Below are 20,515 nucleotides of genomic sequence, written 5' to 3'. Positions count from 1 at the left end.
AGTTTTCAGCTTTAAATAATTAACTGCTAGTCAAGAAGAAATCATTTGAATAAATTATAGTTACATACTATTTTTGTAGAATATATTAGTTTATTGAAATCCGAGGCAATTACATATAGTTTATATGGCTAACAGGTTTATTTGAAAATCAATATTAAAAGGGTCTTTTGAATTTAAACTTGTAAAAAATTTACACTGGAAAGGACAATATCTATATTACTTGATTATTAGCACATGATATCTCTTGCATAACTGACATTAGAAGACATAAGTAATGAAGACTGGACATTTATACTGCTGTTAGTCAAGTCTAAGAAGAGCTGCTATGTTTGACAGTGATTTTCCTCTTTGTTCTTGATGAGAGTGAGGGTAACAACATCCTCATCTAAAGAGATAGTGACAGTGGTGGTGGCAGTGGTGTTTTCTGTTGCTATTATGACCTAAGGTTGTAAACTGAGGTTTCTAAGGAGTATCTAGTATGTTAGGTGGGGGAACACAGCTAAGAATGAAAATGGTAGCTGAAACACCTTGTGCTAATCTGTGATTTATGCAGTTTATACAACTTGGGTGTCAATGATCTTCCTGTAGCTACAGTGTGCTGTTGAGATGTTTTCTCTACTGATAGCATAGCTGTTGAGCTCCTAACATTAAGACTGAGCAACATTTCTGTTTTCACAACTGTCTGGAAAACATTTTGAAGGGGCAACAAAGTGACATGTAATTTGTTAGGCTGTTACAATGTTAACTAGACATGCCAGTGAAGTTAGAGACATTTCTGGACATACTGGGATTCAAAAGATCAAGATCACTAAAATGGTTGTTTTGTTTTAGTTGTTCTGTAACCACTGGCATGTTGTCTCTTTTCTCCTGTAAGGGTTGAGCTTCATGTAATGAACTTCAGCTTGTTGATAGCATGCTACTTGTAACTAATTACTTTCAGTGAATGTCCTTCAAGTAGTTTTATAGTCCTCTAGAAAATGATGGATTTCAACTTGAAGACAGCTGCTCTAGAGTGAAAGGAAGAGTATGTATTAGAGCTGTCAGTGAAGGGTGGTTGATGTAGTGGTAAGGCCTAGCATAGGAACTTGGTTAGCGTTTGGGAGACTTGAATTTTACACTTCTATAGAAATATAAAATCTTACTGATTTAAATGAAGCTGTGTCAGAGAAAGGGTCAGGAAGTAGAGGTATAAACACCATCTCTTCCTGTGGTGAGAGCCTGAGTTGCTGTGGAGAAAGAGGTCTCTTCTGATAGCAGAGGTACTCACAGTTGTAGAGTTACTGGTAACAAAACCTCAGGTAGGAAAAGCCCAACTTCACTTGCACATCCCAGGTTGCAGAGGCATATCAGGAACTGATATAAGGCAATAGATTTGCAATCCCAGGATGCTGCTTTTCAGACTTAAAGCGTAGTTTATTGCTCTTGAATAGCAGATTTTGGCAAGAGGCTAATCTGAACAACATCCAAAGGGTCAAAAAGAAATATGTTTTTTTATTGGATGCATTAACAAAAATTAATTGTACTTAATTGGTAAAATATTTACTATTTTATTGAATAAAACTGTATTCTTCACATTTAAATTAGACCAATATTAAATCATTTTTAATTCAGTGTTTTCATCAAGAGTAATTTATTTTGATTGAAAGTTTTAATATGACTCACAGTTTAAATTCATTCAAACACGTTTTTTAATAACGTTAAGATTGTGACAATTTATCCTTAGCAAAGTCATATCATAGACTACATTTCTTTTGGTTACTAAAGTTACAATAAAAGCCTAAATGAATTTTAGAAATATCAATAACTGTAATTGCTACCAAAACACTACATCTCTTAAAAATTTCATAGCTACAGTTATTGTGGCTGTTAAGCTGCAGCTGTCCACATTGACGTTTTTATGCTGACACCCCCAGGTAATCTTCATTATGGGAAATGCCATGAGAAAATAAAATGTAGTGAATTAAGAAACATATTAAGAATGCTATAGAAATGCTGTCATTTGCTTGCATTTATGTCTTGTTTCATGTCAGTTTTACTTTTGAATGCAAACAAATGGGTGAGATTATGGTATATTTTACCCCTGAGAGAGGCAGAGGAAAACCCTTTAGGATTACTTTAGTCTTCTGAACATCTAGTCTTGTGCTTGGCGCTGAATACAGTCCTACACTTTTAAAGATTGAAAATGAGTTTCCTTAACATTAAAACTTTTCAGAGATGGGACTTGAAGAGATTGGTCTGTGTCAAGGGGAAACTACGATGATGTTGTTAAAGCATGATAATTAGCTAACTGCAGGACTGCAGAATATCTCTAGAACAAGAGACTGTTTTCTGAACAGGAGCTGCTGTTATGTGCAGTAAACAGGGCAGGCGGGAGAGCACCTGGCTCTTTTAAAGGCTACTTGCAGTGGTTGGCCTAGTCACTCAAAGCAAGATGTGATCAGTGGAACATGAAAAAGTAAAAGTTAGCAATACAGAATTCAGCTTGCGCTCTCAGTAATTTCAGTTCTCTTCTCTTGCATGGGTCTTGTCTTTCTCTAGTTACTAGAGACATGTTGCTGTGCAGACAGGCAGGGGAAAAATCTATTCTGAAAAGGTTAACATCTAAGGTGCAAGAATAATGAACAGTAGCAAGGAACATCAGGGTTATGGAGAGTAAGGTAAATAAGTAGGATACTGTCAACAGCTAAAAAGTTCAAGATTCAGTGAAAAGTAGCATATCATCATTCCCAACTGTTCTTTGTACTGGCTATTACCAGCTGAACCTGGAGGATTAGATAATCAGACTCTGGGATGGTGCTGAAGATCTCAGAAACTTGATCCCCATCAACAGGTATGTTATCGATGTATATTTTGTTGTAGTCAACAGTGTCCATCTTGATCTAGAAGCATTCAGAATTGGTGCTGGTGGAATCTTAACATGTTGCCTCCTGCCTGGTGGAATGGTCAGGTCATGGCAGAGCCACTTTCTTTAAATACTGAGGAATGGGTGAAAATGCACCTATTCTCAGCTTCTTTTGCCTCAGATCACAAAATAAAAATAAGTTTGTATGCAGATTAAATGCATAGGAAACCTCTTTTTGTTCTCAACAAGAAAACTGCTGAATGATTTTCTTGTATTATTCTCAAGACACTGCAGATATGGAAACTGCAACTTAAGATTATTTTTTTTTGCATATTAATCAAAGTTTTCCTTTGAATGTATTAAAATGCAAAGCATAAGTATAACCAAGTAATTTTTGCTGCTTATAATATACGTAGTTAATGTGTTTACATTATTGACATCACTAATACAGTATCTACATAAGGTAGTAGCTTGGAGTCAAAACAGAACAAAAAATTAGCAGTCTTGCAGTCACTATGCCCATAGCAGTTTTCAGTATGATCTGCCTGGTGTTTCGAAGAAGGAATTACATGCCATGTTACAGGAGATGTCATGATATGGGAGATATGTGTTTTCTTGTGTATTCTGTATAGTTTATGGAGTACAGTTATTTGAATTCTTCAGTTGCTGTCAAGTGCTCAGAGGCAAGGCTGGGAAAGCTACTTCTTTCTGTGTCTCCCAAGCAACATCCCAGCAGCTGAGTAGCTGGAAGTTGTGACTATCAGTGCACAAAGCAGTTGATACAAAGAATCAAACAAAAAAGAAAATTTGCTTAAAAATAAGTTGGTTTTATCAGATCAGTTTTCAGGTGCTAGCTCTCTTTGAAGGATCTGAGTGACTGAATCTCTTGATATTTCAGAGTTATAAATTAAAAAAAGGATTAAATATTACCTTTCCTGAAAGATACTTTCTTAGAGCATCCTAACTGCTCTTTAAAATGACACAGCCAAGACACAAATGAAGATATATTTTGGCTCATTTGCTGAGTACACCTTTCATTCTAAGCTCAAGTGTGTAATTGTCTACATCAGTCTTAATTTACTTATGGAGACTTGTGGTACTAAATGCATGTATTTCATCTGTTAGGACATACCAATTAAATCCACCCATATAGACCATAAAAAGTTAGATCAGAAAAGTAATGCTCAATGCTTCAATTTAGCAAATTAGAATAATCTGTAAGGGATTCTTAGCTGTATAAAATAGAAAACATTTTGTGCTTCACAAATGCAAACTATATTAGACACTCAGCTTGGTTCCTGACTGTATTTTTTTTTTTTTCAAATGTGCTCATTACTGTTTTGGATGCAGAATTTCTTTCTAGGGTATTGCAATAAGTGGGAAGCGGGCTTAGAATCTGAGAAAGATTTAATTGTATGATATATGGCTTTCATACTGCACTTTCAGGATAAAATTGTATTTATGTCAGTGACCATGGACAGCATAAAATAGATTTCTCAAAGGTCATGCTTTTATTTTCAAGAGACCTTGGTGATATAGTAAAACCTGTATTTTCTGATTGTTTAGGCATACTGATGATGTTTAAGTGAGGTGCATAAGGAATGTATTGACCAAATGGCCAATATGTTACTGTGTAGTTTGGTCAAATATGAGCTACAGTTGTTTCTCCCTCCAAAGTTTGATTTCTGGGGAAAGGTGCAAGACCAGACTGACCAACTGACTTGACTGATCTGGTCTAGCAAATAGCATTTGTCCTCCCATTGTTTCAGCCACTTAGATATTTACACTTTTTTAAATAAAATAATGGCGTTTCAGGGTAGGATATCATAATACAATATCTTACATTAAGTTTGCAGCCTTTCAAAAACTAAATAGCTTCTTCAAACTTTGGAAGTTGTTAGTGGTAACAACAAACTGCTGCTTTTTCTTTGAACTGGTAATTGGGGGCAAAAAAACTTCCAGACCTTTGGAAGAGATGTAGTACCAGAGCTTTCAATACTAGAACTTGATGTAATTATACACTTCAGTAAAGCAACAGACACAGTGTGTATGAAATAAACTTTACTTTAGGAAAGTTAAGTACAGGGTTTATTAGTTCAAATTCTAGCTGTACATGTTTTCTAGGTATCTAATAATATTAAGAGAAATCTCAACATTGATCACACTTCTTACAGACAATATAGTAGTTATATTAAGGTGAAGTGCCTAAATTCCTGGACAGCTACGAGCTAATCTCAGAAACGTTTCTTCTTGGTTGTTTCTGGATCACTTTTTCTAATGTACACTAGAGGGCAATCTGTTTCTTCCCAGGGGAGACTGAAGCTCCAGTGTTGGCTAGTGGCAATTCAGATTGAAATATAGAAGCATACACTCATACAAATTATTGCCCTGCTTGAGTTTAATATGGATTGTATACCTAGCTGTCAGTTCAGAAGCTTTGTAATCTACAATTGTTTTGATTTTAGTGTGGTAAGTAGGAGTTTTGTTCCTTGGTTTGAGTCTTGTCATAACCCAATCAGATGAAATAATCCAGTTCTGACATGTCTCAGTTTCAGTAATGACACTGTCAGCATTTGTCAATTTGATTTGTTGATCTTTTCCTGGATCTCAGAAGAATAATTGACCATCAGTGCCTGATAGCAGAATACTGTAGTACTGAACAAAAATAAATGCATTTTATGCTGTGCCTCTAGAATGTATCATATCTGTCTGCTAGACCCCAGAGCATGAATGTTATTTTCCTACATCAAACATTTAACAGACTGCTAGTCTAAGATGGAGATTTCCATTCCTGTGTTAGGATAGATATATGAAAGTATCTGTGGGGAAAGCTTTGACACTTATATATTTTTAGTCAGTTCTTTTTTTACTACTTAACTGGATACCTAATTTCTTATAATGAAATAAGAACAATCCAATAATAAACATTAGCAACTCAATCAGTTTTTAATCAGAAAACTGAAGACCATCTTTGTCCATCTTGGGTTTTTTCCCCTGCATATGCTGCTTTTTCTCTCCATCATGATTTTTGCTTCTGAAAACTTCCTGACTTAAGAGATCAAAATATATTCTAATGAAGCTGGCTCTCTAAACCTGTCCAGCACTGTGTCTTTGTTTTTCAGTGTAATTGGTTTTGGCAGTTATAGTAACTTGTGTATATTTGGAGATGGTGGTATTATTTCCACTTGATAAAACAATGCCACAGTTCCAAGTTTGTGACTGGTTCCATAAAGGCAGACTGTAAGTATTTTCTCAAAAGGTACTGGTCTAGAAACCTGCCATTAATTATCTTTGTTTCATGAGAAATGATATATGACTGTGTTGTTTGTATATGAAGTGTTAAACTTCTTACCTGTTCTCTGGTTCCTAACCCAAGTTTTTTTTAAACAAATTTGCCAGAAACACAGAAATCTTTTAAGTGGAAGTTCCAACAAGTTTCACTGAAGTAAGTGCTCAGGAAAACAAGAGGAACTCTATTAATGCTGCCACTGGAGAAAACACAGCTTGAGCTTAAGTCTTGTTATGAGTTTGCAGATGCTGTGGAAGATGATTTTGAATGACCTAACAGCAAGTGTCTCTCTTAGTTTTTTCACAGTATTTCATACCAGAGAATGCAGAGTGGTGTCCTTAGGAAGACAGTCATTGGTTTAATTGCCCTCAGAACTGCTTATGTAGTTAAAAAATACGAGGGGAACACTTGACCTTCATTGCCTCGTTATTTTCGTGTTTAACATAGAAAACTTGAATCAAATTTGATTTTAAACAGTTTTAGCTAACAGGATTTTTCTCTAGTGGAGAAGGCACTTCTCATACCACATTGGAAGGAGTTATGGTACTGTACATGACATTGCACCAGTTGTCTGCTCTTAACATGACTATCTAGATAGCAGCATGGCTGAAGTCTTAAAGATGGAGCAACACTTGAGATGTTTTATCATGTCTTCTGGCTTGTTTGCCAGGTTGGAAGTGCAAAATATCAGGGATACTAGCTGTCTTGTGAGCAGGTGTTTCAGAAAAATTTTAACAGTGACTTCTGTCCCCCTCCTTTTGGCTAATTAGGTCAGGATATAATGAAACTGTTTAAGTTATGTTTCCATAGCTGATGATATTGACAACTTTGGACCAGAAATTAACTAATATTTTTATGATTATGCTTCTTTTTCCTGATGGATAAAATTGGGCTAGTAGCTTTGAAAACATAAGACTCTCAGCCCATAACTTTAAAGCACACTGGACTGTGCATAGCAAGGCTGGAAATAAAATATGGTTTGCATGTCAACCCCTAGATGCAGTTTATCTTCGAATGCTTAAAAGCAATGCAGAACTTTACAGAAAAATCAGGATAAATCATTTTAAAAATTTAATAAAAGAGGAAAATATTAATTTCCTCACATTTTTAAATAGTTCAGAAATCCTTTTTCCCCTGAATATGGGGTGCGTTTTGAGGAAGGGGGTTGGTTAGGGTTTTTTGTTTGTTTTTTAGAACTGTTAATCTATTATCCTGCCATAGTTTTGGCTGCTACAGAGGCAACCTAAGCTAACAAGAAGCTGTTTGTGTAATGGGTAAATGGTAAAACGTTACCAGGAGGGAAATGTTCTATTCACCTGCCTGTAATGTTTGTCATTCAGAAACTGGAGGTGTGCTGAAAAGCTGTTGCATCCTGTTAAGTCCTCCTCCATCCAGTTGTTGCAAGACTGTTCTAGAGTGCATTCTCCAGGGTTTGTTCAATGTAGAGTTAAAAGACTGGACAGATGAGTTTTCCAGCATCTAGCTGGGGAGACTGTTTGTTGCTTAATGCAGTAGATTTCAGTGCTCGGCAGCTTAACTCACTTTTGGCCTTCATTTTCCATTTGCTTCTTTTCATCCCACCGCTACTATTTATAGTTCTCTGTGACCTGAACAATTTTAGTCTTCATGTTTTATATTTCAGATACTTCTAGACTATCAGGTCTTCTCCTTCAGCCTTTTTATAAGATGAAATATGGCTGGGTTTGTGCTGCATCTAGAAGAGTAACATAAGGATGTTTTTCATTTGTCCTATAGCTTGCCAATTTCTGTAGGGATTTTGTCAGTTTATACACCACATTCAGTGTGCCTGCAGTGAATGGCACTTTCATGGGAGAATTCCAGCAAAACCCAAATTGTCAGTGAAGTGCTCTTGATAGATTAGTACATACTCAGCTAACAGTAGCATACACTTTACTATTACAGATAGATGTTTTTGGGTCACTAAAACACAAGTCCATAGTTCCCTTGGATGTTGATCCTTTGGTGCTTTTTTCAAAAGGGGGGGAATGATGGGGCAGGAAGGTAATTCTCTAACCTGCCTAGAGACCAAATAAGATTAGGCTGCAGACCACAAATCACTTTGTAAATTCAAAACCTGAGAAAAATCGTTCTCTTAATAATGACTGCTTAACCGATTTAGAGCATGTCACTCCAAAGATGATGTTGTTTCCAACTGAGTCTTCTGTATAAGATTATATGCTGCTGCACATTTCTCCAGGTGAAGGAAGTTAAGTATTTGATTAAATTAATAAAATAGCTTTGGAATACCTAAGCTTTATTGATATTTGGGAGGGGGAGAGGGTATGAAGGTTTGGGAATTTAAGGCAGCCAGAATTTTTTGATAGTGTTAACTGTTGATTTCATTCTATTAGTATTTCTGTCTATAGAAAATTATAACTGGCTATAAAAGTGATGGTTTATAACTAGTCAGGAGTGCATGCACCTTTTAATATGTCAGATATTTTGAGCATTTACCTGCATAACTCTCTCCTCAAAAGGATTACTATTTACATCATGACATGGGAGAATGCATTTTTGTTGGGTTTTTATCTGACTGAAAATTCAGTGTAGTTTTTCATATAGTATCTTTTCTATGCAATAATTGAATGTTGACTCCTTGTGTCACTCTAGGAGGTGGCAAAAAGAACGTTTGAAGGACAAAGATCATCAAACAGCTGAGGAACTTTCTGAAGAAAGTGACACTGAATTTGAAGAGGGTTTCAAAGTACCAGGATTTCTCTTCAAAAAGCTTTTTAAGTATGTATCATGTACTTTATTTTAATATTGTTTAATTAATTAATTATTTAATATGTTGCTGTATGCTGTTAATAATATTACTAGTCATGGTGATTCTGGATGCCCTTTGCTGTAACTTTTACTTCAGTGAATGATGCCTCAACTTTTACTTCACTTGTTTCTGTAGGATTATTTCTTTAAAAAAGGCTTCAGGATCAAACCTCAGAGAAACTAATTTATTACAAGCACAAAAGCAGTTACATGATGATAATTGGCTGGTCTGAATATTGTGAATGCATATCAGCTAAACTATGAATTGAGTAACTCTCCTTGTCTATTTTTATAAATGCTTTCTTTTATTGATAAATGCTTGATTTTAATTCAGGCGTGGAGTGGTAGAATATCTTTACTTTGAAGAATAAAGTGTTGGCAAGTTGTGATAATGCAAACAAGAAATACAGGTGTTTCTGGTTGGGTGGAGTGAGTGAAATCTTCTGCCAGTAAAAAATATAGACAACTTTAAATAACGACTCAAAGTCTACTCAAAGTAACTATTTATAATTCATATTATAAAAGTCTTGAACGTTTTGCCCAGTAAAATGTTGAAATATGGAGAATGCATTTTTAATTCCTTTACTAGATAGAAAACATTTTGCAACTCTTTCTTTAGTTATTTAGTGCTGGATTACAGATTTGGACATGACTGCTTTCTGTTTCAGTTTTTTGAGACCATGGGGCCCAGTGACACTTTCAAGTTCATTTCAGGAAGCTATTTACAAAAGGCAGCCCAAACAAGCTATCAGCTGACAAGTTAACTTCATCCATAATCTCTCCCTTAACTTTCATGCATAATAGGTTTGAATTTATTTTTGTTGGCAACATTTTGCACAGCAGGAAAAACATCTTTTCTTTCAAAAGATAACTCTCTAAAATATTATAATTAGCGTAGTAGAAAGCCCTGGTTTATAACGGGCATGTGGTATCCTTTCTAACAGGACCACTTAGTCTTAACCTCAAAGAAGTTATTACTGTTGTCCTGCAGTTCCTCAGAAGGAAAGCACTAGCTCTGAAATGGAATTGAATTAATGACTTGGTTGCCAGGACCATACACAGCCAATATGTGGTCTCCAGTTGTTTATGCAAAGGTACTGCAGAAATAATCATCCTGAGAATGGATGTGTGGTCTGAGCAACCCAAAGGGAATTGAAATAAAGCAGACAACTAAAAATTAATCTTGGAGATACCAGCCTCACTAATGAAGGGTATCCCTGCAAGCATGAGTCAGTTGGCAAAACTTCTTAAGTGGTTAGAAAGATCAATTGAGTTGAATGATTTGTCTGACTTGTAACTTAAATGCTGAAATCTCCAATGTAGGAAGGCCCATAGTCAATAGGCATTAAACTTTGAGTTCTGAACAAGTTTAGTACAAAAGATGGAAGTATATTGACCCAAAGAGGTGTACAGCAGCATATACTGGAAGATACTTACAAGATCTTCCTCCATAGTTGAATTGAATTTCGAAGAAGTTAGCTCACACTGCAATAATAGATCCCTAAGTTCGTTCTTTGGTAAGCCTGGTAAAGTGGACAATCTGTTTCTTACCTATATACTTGTCTGCTTTTGAGGAACATTCAGCAAGAATACAATTGGTGCTGCTGTGGAACAAAACCAAACACAGTGAACAAGACTGACTTACAAACATTGCCTTATACTGTCTGCACTTAGCCTGAGAGAGTGTTGTCTGTATAAACAAGAAACCAGGTTTCTTCATGATTTACTTTCAGTCTGTGATTTCCCTGATAAGTCTGAAATTCAATTTTGTCTCAGAAACAATGCAGCTAAACTCCTAGCTACTGTGGTGAATTTTGAGGGATGCATCACAGCATGATTGCTCACGTGCAATACAGTCCAGACGTAACTATTTTGGAAGACTAGGCAACAGTTTTATTTTACTTCTACAGTGTTTTTGAGTAAAAAACAAAACATAAAAATTGGTGCAATGAAAACGTAAGATAAAAGAGAATTTATTATCTCTCCATATAACCACAAAAAATTATTGGGGGGAGGAGATTTTTTTATTTGAATTTTTGCATACTTGCAGTTATTGCATGTTTATATGATTATACAAAGAAAGCACCTGCATTTTTTCCATTTTTACATAACCTTGGAGCAGAATTTTTCACAAACTTAATTCTTGACTGTGAAACATTCTCAGGAGAAGGGGAGAGAGGGGAAAAAATGCTTATAAATGCAGCTAGCTTTTATGCAGTGGTTATAATCCTAAGAAATAATACAAAATAATATCAGGAAGTTCCTGAATGATTGTCTTCTGAAGAGACATGCTGGACATTAATCTGGGGGAGCAGTTTCTGACTGGAATTAAGGTTCTCTCTAATTCTTTAGTATTTCTGTTAGAAAATATTTTGTCTTTATAAAATGTAATAATGGTAGCACCTTAAGCCAATTATAGCTAATCCTGCAAGCCATTTCATGGTTGTTTTTAGATTGCTGCATTTTTAAGATGAATTAATTTCTAACAAAATGTGTCTTTTAAGGGCTTCTTTGTATAATGCATTTGAGACACCAGCAGATAGTATGATGTCTGAACCATTAGATGTGTTCTTTGATCATCTTTTTCTAACTACTCAAGCCATTTGTTTGTCTCTGTTTAGCATTCTCTCAATCCATACAGAACTCATCATAAATTAATAGTACTTAGTAGACACTAGTGTCATTAGCTGTCAGTAGTCCTAAATATTATTTGTTCAAAGATCAAAACAGGATTTTGAAATGCACATAAGACAATGCCCTAAAATGAACAATCCCTGTTTTACAAAAAAAAATGCATTTTGCTTTTTGCTGTGCTCTGCACTCCAGGAATGCATGCCATCAAGAAAATTGTATCTGTAACCTTGTTCTTCCTCTAAGTTACAAGACGCATAAGGGCTGGAATGTGTATCTTTTTTAATTGTAATTTAAATATACTGTTTCTTCATTTCTTTCTGTTCTGTTTTCAATTTAACCCACACACGTGGTATGTTATTCCTACTGGTCTCACTATTTCATATCATTATAAAAAAGTATGTCCTAAAGCAATTCTCAGTCCAGCATCTTATCTCCACCTTTTTAGCTTGCCATTGTAAATCTTGTTTTCTAGTCGTCTTCTTTTAATTTGAATGTATTTTACATTGTTGCTTATACAATTTTCAGTGAATGAATGAGAGTAGAAACTGCCCTGATACTCTCACATGATAATGCTCTGCTGTATCCCATTCACTGGAATACTTTCTATTGTTTTGCCTTCCAAAACATTTTACCTTGTTGGCTTTTTTCTTCATTGAAAGAGACTAAATGTTGTTATATTAATTTATGTAAAAAATAAAGCATGCTTTGGCAAATGTGATCAGTTTTCACAGTGGAATATAAAGTCTGTACCCCTTACAAGTCAAGCTTTTCCTTCAGTTCAAGGTATATGTTCTAAATAATACAATTTACTAGACCCTTACATGTCACCTTTTCTGAAAAGAGAATGCTTTGTTAGAGTAGCTTTCCAAGTTGCTTTTAACACTTAAAATATACGTGAAATAAAATACCCTCTAATTACCATGACTATCAGTTTAATTAGAAATGTTTTAGTGTTGCATAAAGAATGAAAGTCACATGTAATGTCTGAGTACATCAAAAATGTATGACCTAGTAAATACAGCACTCGTGTAAAACACACATCCAGCATGTTATTGTAACTAGTATAAGAACCTTGCCAAATGATTAATTCATGGGTACTTTCTGTTATGATCTGTATTATCAAACATTTGCCATCTTCTCTTTCCTTGTTTTAGGTACCAGCAGACAGGTGTTAGGTGGCTCTGGGAATTGCACTGCCAGCAGGCAGGAGGAATTCTGGGAGATGAGATGGGATTGGGCAAGACCATCCAGATAATTGCCTTCTTGGCAGGTCTGAGCTACAGCAAGATCAGGACTCGTGGTTCAAATTACAGGCAAGTGCTCCTCTGCAGACTGTCAGTCTGTGGAGCTCAATTAATATTTCATCAGATGTATTGCTGGTGGAGGAGGGTCCTGTGAATTATTAATGACATTTCAATTACAATATTCCTTTAATTCTTTTAGTGGGGGACATCAAAGGAAAAATTTTACGAGACAATGGAGCTGTAGGGCAGGAAAAATTAAACATGTAACACTTTTAATGAATTCCAGGCATTGATGCTTCATTTTGCAGATGAGCAGCACTAGATATTTTGGGTCAATACAGTGTCTAAGGTTAGCTTCCACAAATGGATTGTTTACAAACTCGATTACATTAATATCAATAGTTTACACAATATGGAATTTTAAATTGGATGTAATACCTTTAGTTCCATTTATTAAATTTTACATTAAAATATTTGTTCTGGCAAGCCACCAGGTAAATGCTTTACAGGAAGCAGCAAGCTGATTTGCAATGAAAGTTAGAGTTTCTGATCGGCAGAGAATTACTCATGCCAAAAAAATAATAGTAAAACCAGTAACTTATACAGAGGAATTTCCATCTGCTTTTTTGTTGTTGCTTTTCAAAACTATGTTAGAGTGATTTGCCTTTCTTACAAGATCTTTTACGCTTTATTGTTACTGAAAAATGCTTTAAAATTCCTTCTTCATAGGTGAAATTACCGTAAAAGATACTTGTTGGTGTTCTTGGATTTATAAATGCATGCATGAACAATACTTGATTTTTCTAGTTTTGTTGGCTTGTTTACCTGATGTAAATTACTACATGCAGTTAAGCAAATATCATAGTACTATACTAAACAAAAATAATTAATTTAAATATGCTTCTATATAAAGTTATTTTCAGCATGTACATGAACATGTAAAATAGTGTTTTAAAGAGAAAATATTACTGCTTTTTCTCCAGTTGCTTTCTACTGTAGCTTTTGTATAAAAAACCTCCAGGTCCTCCATCACTCAGGCCAGCTGATTTATTTTGATATGGCTGTCTGATTTAAGGATGCTACTGTATAGATTATTTTGTGTAGGTATATTCCCTGTCCCAGCTGGAGGACTACTGAGTCAGTAGAAATCCTTCAAGAACATCTATTGACATTGTTACACCATTACAGCTTAAGACCTAAGATACTGCAATGAAACTACAATAAAACTTTGAAAAGGCCAAAATATAATTGCACACTTAAGTTGCAGTGTTCTTTCTGCATGTAAGATAATGTGTTCAGTTTCATTTTTTGGCTGGTGCATGTCATTTAAGTCTATCATGAAGTATCTACATGAGCCTGTATCTAGGTTGAAATCTGTTTCTGAAACCTGTTGAAGGGCTTGGGAGTCCACCAGTTTGGTTGTTTCCAAATACATTGTTTTGTTTAACAAAAATGTTAGCTTTCACTACAGACTCTGCTTCATTTATTTGAGAGATCAGATGAGAAACTCTGCCATAAAGTTTATACACTGATTATTTACTCATCTGTGCTCTTCATGATACTGAGATATACACATTAAACATTAAGGCTGAATCTCTATTATGAGTGGCAGAGAGATTAATTTCCATGGTGCTTGCATAAATAAAAATCCATTGTCCCAGAAAATTTGTATTGCTCTTGCTGCCCTGTTCTTTTATGTTCACTAGGATTTAGTTGCCATTTCAGTTTCATTTTGAAGGTGTGATTTGCCAGTTCTTGGCAATCGAGTTGGTTGTAATGCAGCATGTTTTCCTCTGCTAATTTTTTGAGTACTTTATATAGTATGACTACAGCTTCCTTTTTCTTAGTAGTAAGTTGCAGGAATAGCTCTTACTTGCAATTCTAATCACATCCAGTTAAATAAGAACTAATAAAGAATACTGCTGTGAATTTGGGTTTATAAACCAGAAGCAACAGAAGAAAGAGATTCGGGTATATTGGTCATATATATTGACCGTAAGCTATTAGTACAATGCAACTGTGAAAAAGGGACAGAATACATTATGACGATATATTTGGGGTAGGAACAGGGCAGTATTAGTATCCTGGGTACAAGGCACCGGTAAGGCTTTGGTTTTGAATGTTATTAGTATCACCTTTGTTCAAGGAAAACAAATATAAATTGGATGGGCAGCAGCACAAATCTGTTGCAGTGATTAGGAGAATGAAGGATGCCTCCTAAATGTAGCAAGCAGAAGTTCATGGGTTTGGTTTTGTGAAACAGCACAGATTGGAAGAAGTTAGATTACTCTTTTATATAAATAAATAAAAGCTCTCAAAAGAAAAATAAAATGTTGGTTAGTGGAAAGTGGTTAGAGCCAGACTAGACACAGAAGAGGTTTCACACAACCAAGTGGAGGGGGAGTGGATTTTCTGAAAATTGATCAAAGGAAGTGTGAACTCTGTGTAAACTGAACCGGGGGGGGGAGAAGAAAACACAGATAAACCCAGCACATGAGCTTGTTTGATACAGACCAAGGGGATAAACAGAGGTAATCTTTTACTACCCATGAAGAATGAGAAACTAATATGTTCTGGGAAAGTTGGCTTTTTTGCTATAGATATTTTTAAGAGCAGTAGCAGTGGTTATTTGGATTTGTAGCATAGTTGAAGCTATTTTTTGCATCTCTAACTTCTGACTTCCCCTTGGATTGCTGGGAGTTTTTTAATTAGACTATGTAAGGTTGTTATATAATATTTTTTCATAATGAAACAGATAAGCAACATCCAGGTTGTTATTCTGCATATGTATAAGCTTTTAATAAAGAATATTAGTTCTTAATGTCAGCAGTTTCTGAAGGCATTAACAGGATTTTTTTTAAAGCAGGGTATTTCTGGCATCTGGGAAATCCTTCTTTATTGCTATATGCATGTGGTTTGAATGGATACTGTGATCTTTTGAATTGTTTATTACCACTTGAATGGTACATAGTTGGCCAGACAGTATGTGATAACTGTAGCTATTGCCTTTGTTTGCAAAGTTTTTTTTCCTGTTTTTTAAAGAGCAAATATATTTGAAAAATAACTACTAGTAACTACTACTTAGTATATTCTCTACATGATTGTTGGTATTGGTTTGTGATGGTAATATTTCTTGTTTGGCTGTTGCATGTGAGATTTTTTTCACTTCTTAACCTTAACAGTAGCTCTGAATTTAATATACAGACTTTGTTTCAAACATCCTTAGTAATTCTCAGAAACAATCATATGATTAAGAAACTTATGAGACAGTTTAAGCCCAGCTCAGATCTCAACTTCCATTGATGATATATTCTGCTGCTTTAGAGTTCTTGTCTTATCTGTAAATTATGGTGATAATAGTACAGTGTATTACCAACATGAAGCAAAACACCTGTGTGTATGTCTATTTGTGAGACTCTAGCTACACATTCTTTTTAATAGAAGTAATAAAGTAGTTGTTTGTTAATGATTTCTTTTCTCTTATAGAAACAGCATTCACCCAAACCTGATTTGTATTACCACAGGAGGAAGTTCCCTTATGTCTTATTGTTTGGAGCTTTTCTGTTTCTGTGTTTATCTTGATAGATGCATCCATTAACTGTTCAGTGGATAGGCTAGAATCACAGAATGGTTTGGGTTGGAAGGGACCTTAAAGATCATCTAGTTCCAACCCCCCTGCCCTGGGCAGGGACACCTTCCACTAGATCAAGTTGCTCCAAGCCCCGTCCAACCTGGCCTTGAACACTGCCAGGGAGGGGGCAGCCACAACCTCTCTGGGAAACCTGTTCCAGTGCCTCACCACCCTCACAGTGAAGAACTTCTTCCTTACATCTAATCTAAATCTATCCTTTTTCAGTTTAAAGCCATTACCCTTTGTCCTGTCACTATGTGCCCTTGTAAAAGGTCCCTCTCTGGCTTTCCTGCAGGCTCCCTTTAGGTACCGGAAGGCTGCTATAAGGTCTCCCTGGAGCCTTCTCTTCTCCAGGCTGAACAACCCCAACTCTCTCAGCCTGTCCTCATAAGGGAGGTGCTCCAGACCCTGAGCATCCTTGTGGACTCCTCTGGACTTGCTCCAACAGGTCCGTGTCCTTATGTTGGGGGCCCCAGAGCTGGACACAGCACTGCAGGTGCGGTCTCACGAGAGTGGAGTAGAGGGGGAAAATCACCTCCATTGACCTGCTGGCCACACTTCTCCTGATGCAGCCCAGGATGCAATTGGCTTTCTGGGCTGCGGGTGCACACTGCCGCATCATGTTGAGCTTCCCTTATCTCCAGCATGTCGACTGCACCACACAGCTTGGTGTCATCAACAAACTCGCTGAGGGTGCACTCAATCCCACTGTCCATGTCCCCAACAAAGATGTTAAACAGAACTGGTCCCAATACTGACCCCCGAGGAACACCACTCATCACCATTCTCCATGTGGACATTGAGCTGTTGACCACAACTCTTTGAGTGCAACCATCCAGCCAATTCCTTACCCACCAAGCGGTCCATCCAGCAGATCCATGTCTCTCCAATTTAGAAACAAGGATGTTGTGCAGGACAGTGTCAAATGCTTTGCGCAAGTCCAGGTAGATGAAGTCAGTTGCTCTTCCCTTACCCACCAACACTGTAGCCCCATCGTAGAAGGCCACCAAATTCGTCAGACATGATTTGCCCTCAGTGAAGCTGTGTTGGCTGTTACCAATCACCTCCTTATTTTCCATGTGCCCTAGCATAGTTTCCAGGAGGATCTTGCAGACACAGAGGTGAGACTGACTGACCGTAGTTCCCCAGGTCTTCCTTTCTTCCCTTTTTAAAAATGGGGTTATGTTTCCCCTTTTTCAGTCAGTGGGAACTTTTCCAGACTGCCATGACTTCTCAAATATGATGGATAGTGGCTTAGCCACTTCATCCACTGGTTCCCTCTTCTTATAGCAGTACCCCTTTCATCTTCCTTTAAAAAACAGACTTCCAGAAAAAGAAAGTGCCAATTAATTTCTATAGGGCTCATATTCCACTTAACAGTGCAAGTGTTTCATTTTAATGTGTGTATTTTAATGAGCCACTTTATAGAGAGTATTTATTTATTACTATTTATTTAAAGAGTTTTTTTCTTGAATACTTTATTTTAGGTACCAGGGATTGGGTCCAACAGTGATTGTTTGTCCAGCTACTGTGATGCATCAGTGGGTAAAAGAATTCCACACTTGGTGGCCTCCATTTAGAGTCGCCATTCTTCATGAAACTGGTTCTTTTACTGACAAAAAGGTAATGGTTGACATCCATTTTGTAATTCAATAAACTTTTTTTTCTTTTTATTTGTGCTAGCAAAAAAAAAAATCCCAGTTCTGAATGTTTCTGTGAAAGCTTGTGCTCTTTCTGTGATTGTTTTAAAAGAACAAAAAGTTCACTGTCTTGTATAGATTTGTTAGGAAACTGGACAAAAAGGAGATGACTCGGAGTACATTTATATTATGATAGGGATAGCTTTGCCTGAACAAACTAGACATAGTAAAGGTTTCTTGCTTGAGGTTTGCTTGTACTGTAGTCCATGCTAGAAGTTCATGACTAGACTGCTTGTACACCAGATATGTGCTTCTAGTACTGGTGAATTGTTTCCTTGCACTTCCATACATCAGTATGTCATTGATATAATATTTAGTACATTTTGCTTGCACAGGCAATTTCCTCTTCAGTTGGTTAGTATGTCAGTTGATGTCACGTAGTCTCATTTTCTTTAATGACTGTTGTTTGTTGACTTTATTTTTTTTTTTTTTCAAGCAGTGTTTTTTCTGTCTTTTAATTTACTTGGCCAGTCTCTTAATATGCGTGTTCTTACTCCATTTCTTAAGTTGACAAGCCTGACTTGTCTGAAGTTTCAATCCTTGGCATCTTGTAGGAACAAAACAAGGAAAACTTAGGTTTTTGTTTTCCCTTAGCCTCATATTTCAGATGCTTTAAATGGATTTTTCAGGATTCAGCAAAACATTTTAAAATTTCTCTTTAAATATTTATTGAATTTCTTGTAATAACATTAAAATGATATGGTGCTTAATTGCACTTGATTAAACGTATTCTGAGGTAATTGATGCAGTTACAGTACATGGCAAAAAAGGAATAGCACGCTGTAATGTGCTAATAGCTTCCTGTTGTTCAATTAACTTGGTATGTTTTCAAGCCCTAAAAGTCTGTTGACCTCAATAACATGCTCGCATGTCTTCCTAAATTAAATAGTGAGTGCTTATTTTGGGGTATTTGTTAATTAATGCACTTGACAGACTGGCTCAAATTTTTCCACCTGCAGGAATAGTCAGGTTTTCAGGACTTCACCTTCCCATTATCGTCCTACAGATGCCTACTCAACAACTTAATATTAAGGAATTTGGGTAACATATGATCACTTTAGATAGGTTCAGTTCTCTAATTCTGCCCTAATGCCTCATCTTCTGAGAGCTGCAACAGTATGCTTTAAACAAGCGTCACTGCTGATGTGGTCTTCATCTCATGCATGTTTTTTTCCTAGATGCATGAATAACACTTGTACACTGAAAATATATAACACAAAATTCAGGCCAGGTGATTTACCTCCTGCCCAGAATTTCTTTTCAATATACATTCTTTCTATGAATACATTAGTGCTGATCTGATCTCATGAGAATTCCATCTTCTGATAACCTGTGGCCTTACAGGAGACTGCTTTTGCATGTGTTAACTTTGCAATACTCATCCAAGGACCATTCTGCCCTTATGCTCTGACATAAAACTTATATTTAAGCTTATACCTTAAGAAATAAATAAGAAAATTTGTGGTTAGACTGTGTAAGAACATACGTTTGTTCTTTGATTGAAATTAATTTACATGGCCAAAAGCCAAGTTGCTGTGCATCTGTGGTCTCAATGTTGCATGGACCTGTTTGGAATGAAACTGATAATTCCAGGATTCACATGTTGTTCTGTTAGTATATCATGGTTTATCACAAAGTAAATGAGGAGGGTGTTGTGCTGAACAGCTAACTTGCCAGGAGACAGGATTGGGGAACTGAATGTTGTTACCTGTTTTGGAGTGAGAAAGGTCACTTCAGCCTGTGGACTAACAGAGGTTAGAATGGTCTATTCTGGTGGAAGAATGTAATTGTCCCCCAAATTAACTGGACATCAGACAGTGAAGATCTTAATGGCTTTTGAAGAATGCATTATCCTGTAGTAGTTGGCCAGCAGGTTGTGTGATAAAACACAGTATTGCAGCTTGTTCTGTACAGACCTGTGAAAGAGAGACAGATGATTTCTAAGGAATAGAGAAAGATTAATCTTAAAACTAACGAAGGAGAATTTTGGAGGAAAAGAGTTAAGCAATGACAGGTGCCCCATAAGGCAAGACAGTATTTCATAGCAGAAAGGGACAACAGATGAAGTTACACTTGACAAAACTGTAGTTGATCTTTAGATGAGATGGATCTATGTAATTATTACCATAACAATGTCAGGAATCCTCAAATACTAGCAAATACTAAATCTTTCAGCACTGGTGAAATTATATGCTTTTATGAATAGGTATTTTCTGTTGTACATTCTAAGGTACCCAAGCATCAATGCAATATCCTGTCTCCCAGTTCTTTAGACTTGCCCACAGAAGTTTTTGCTTGACAGTGAAGAGTGGGAAGACATCTGTTCCAACTGTTTTTTCATAAATTGATACCATGCAATACCTTGCACATCTTTTCAGTTAGTGACAT

The 20,515-nt window shown here is 36.2% G+C and overlaps 1 protein-coding gene across 10 annotated transcripts in view; it reads left to right on the top strand.

The window, feature by feature from the left end:
* The window catches only part of ERCC6 (ERCC excision repair 6, chromatin remodeling factor), a 49,978-nt gene that overhangs the window by 9,669 nt on the left and 19,794 nt on the right, over positions 1–20,515 (top strand). For all 10 annotated transcript variants that reach the window (XM_074830861.1, XM_074830860.1, XM_074830858.1 and 7 more), the window contains 3 exons: positions 8,763–8,888; positions 12,707–12,865; positions 17,915–18,050. In XM_074830861.1, coding sequence (XP_074686962.1) covers positions 8,763–8,888; positions 12,707–12,865; positions 17,915–18,050 — 421 coding nt within the window. The remainder of the gene's footprint in view (positions 1–8,762; positions 8,889–12,706; positions 12,866–17,914; positions 18,051–20,515) is intronic.

Source organism: Strix aluco, chromosome 7 (assembly GCF_031877795.1).
Source record: "Strix aluco isolate bStrAlu1 chromosome 7, bStrAlu1.hap1, whole genome shotgun sequence".
Lineage (NCBI taxonomy): Eukaryota > Metazoa > Chordata > Aves > Strigiformes > Strigidae > Strix > Strix aluco.
The sequence above is the reverse complement of the archived record's forward strand: the minus strand, read 5'-3'. Positions and strand labels throughout refer to the sequence as shown.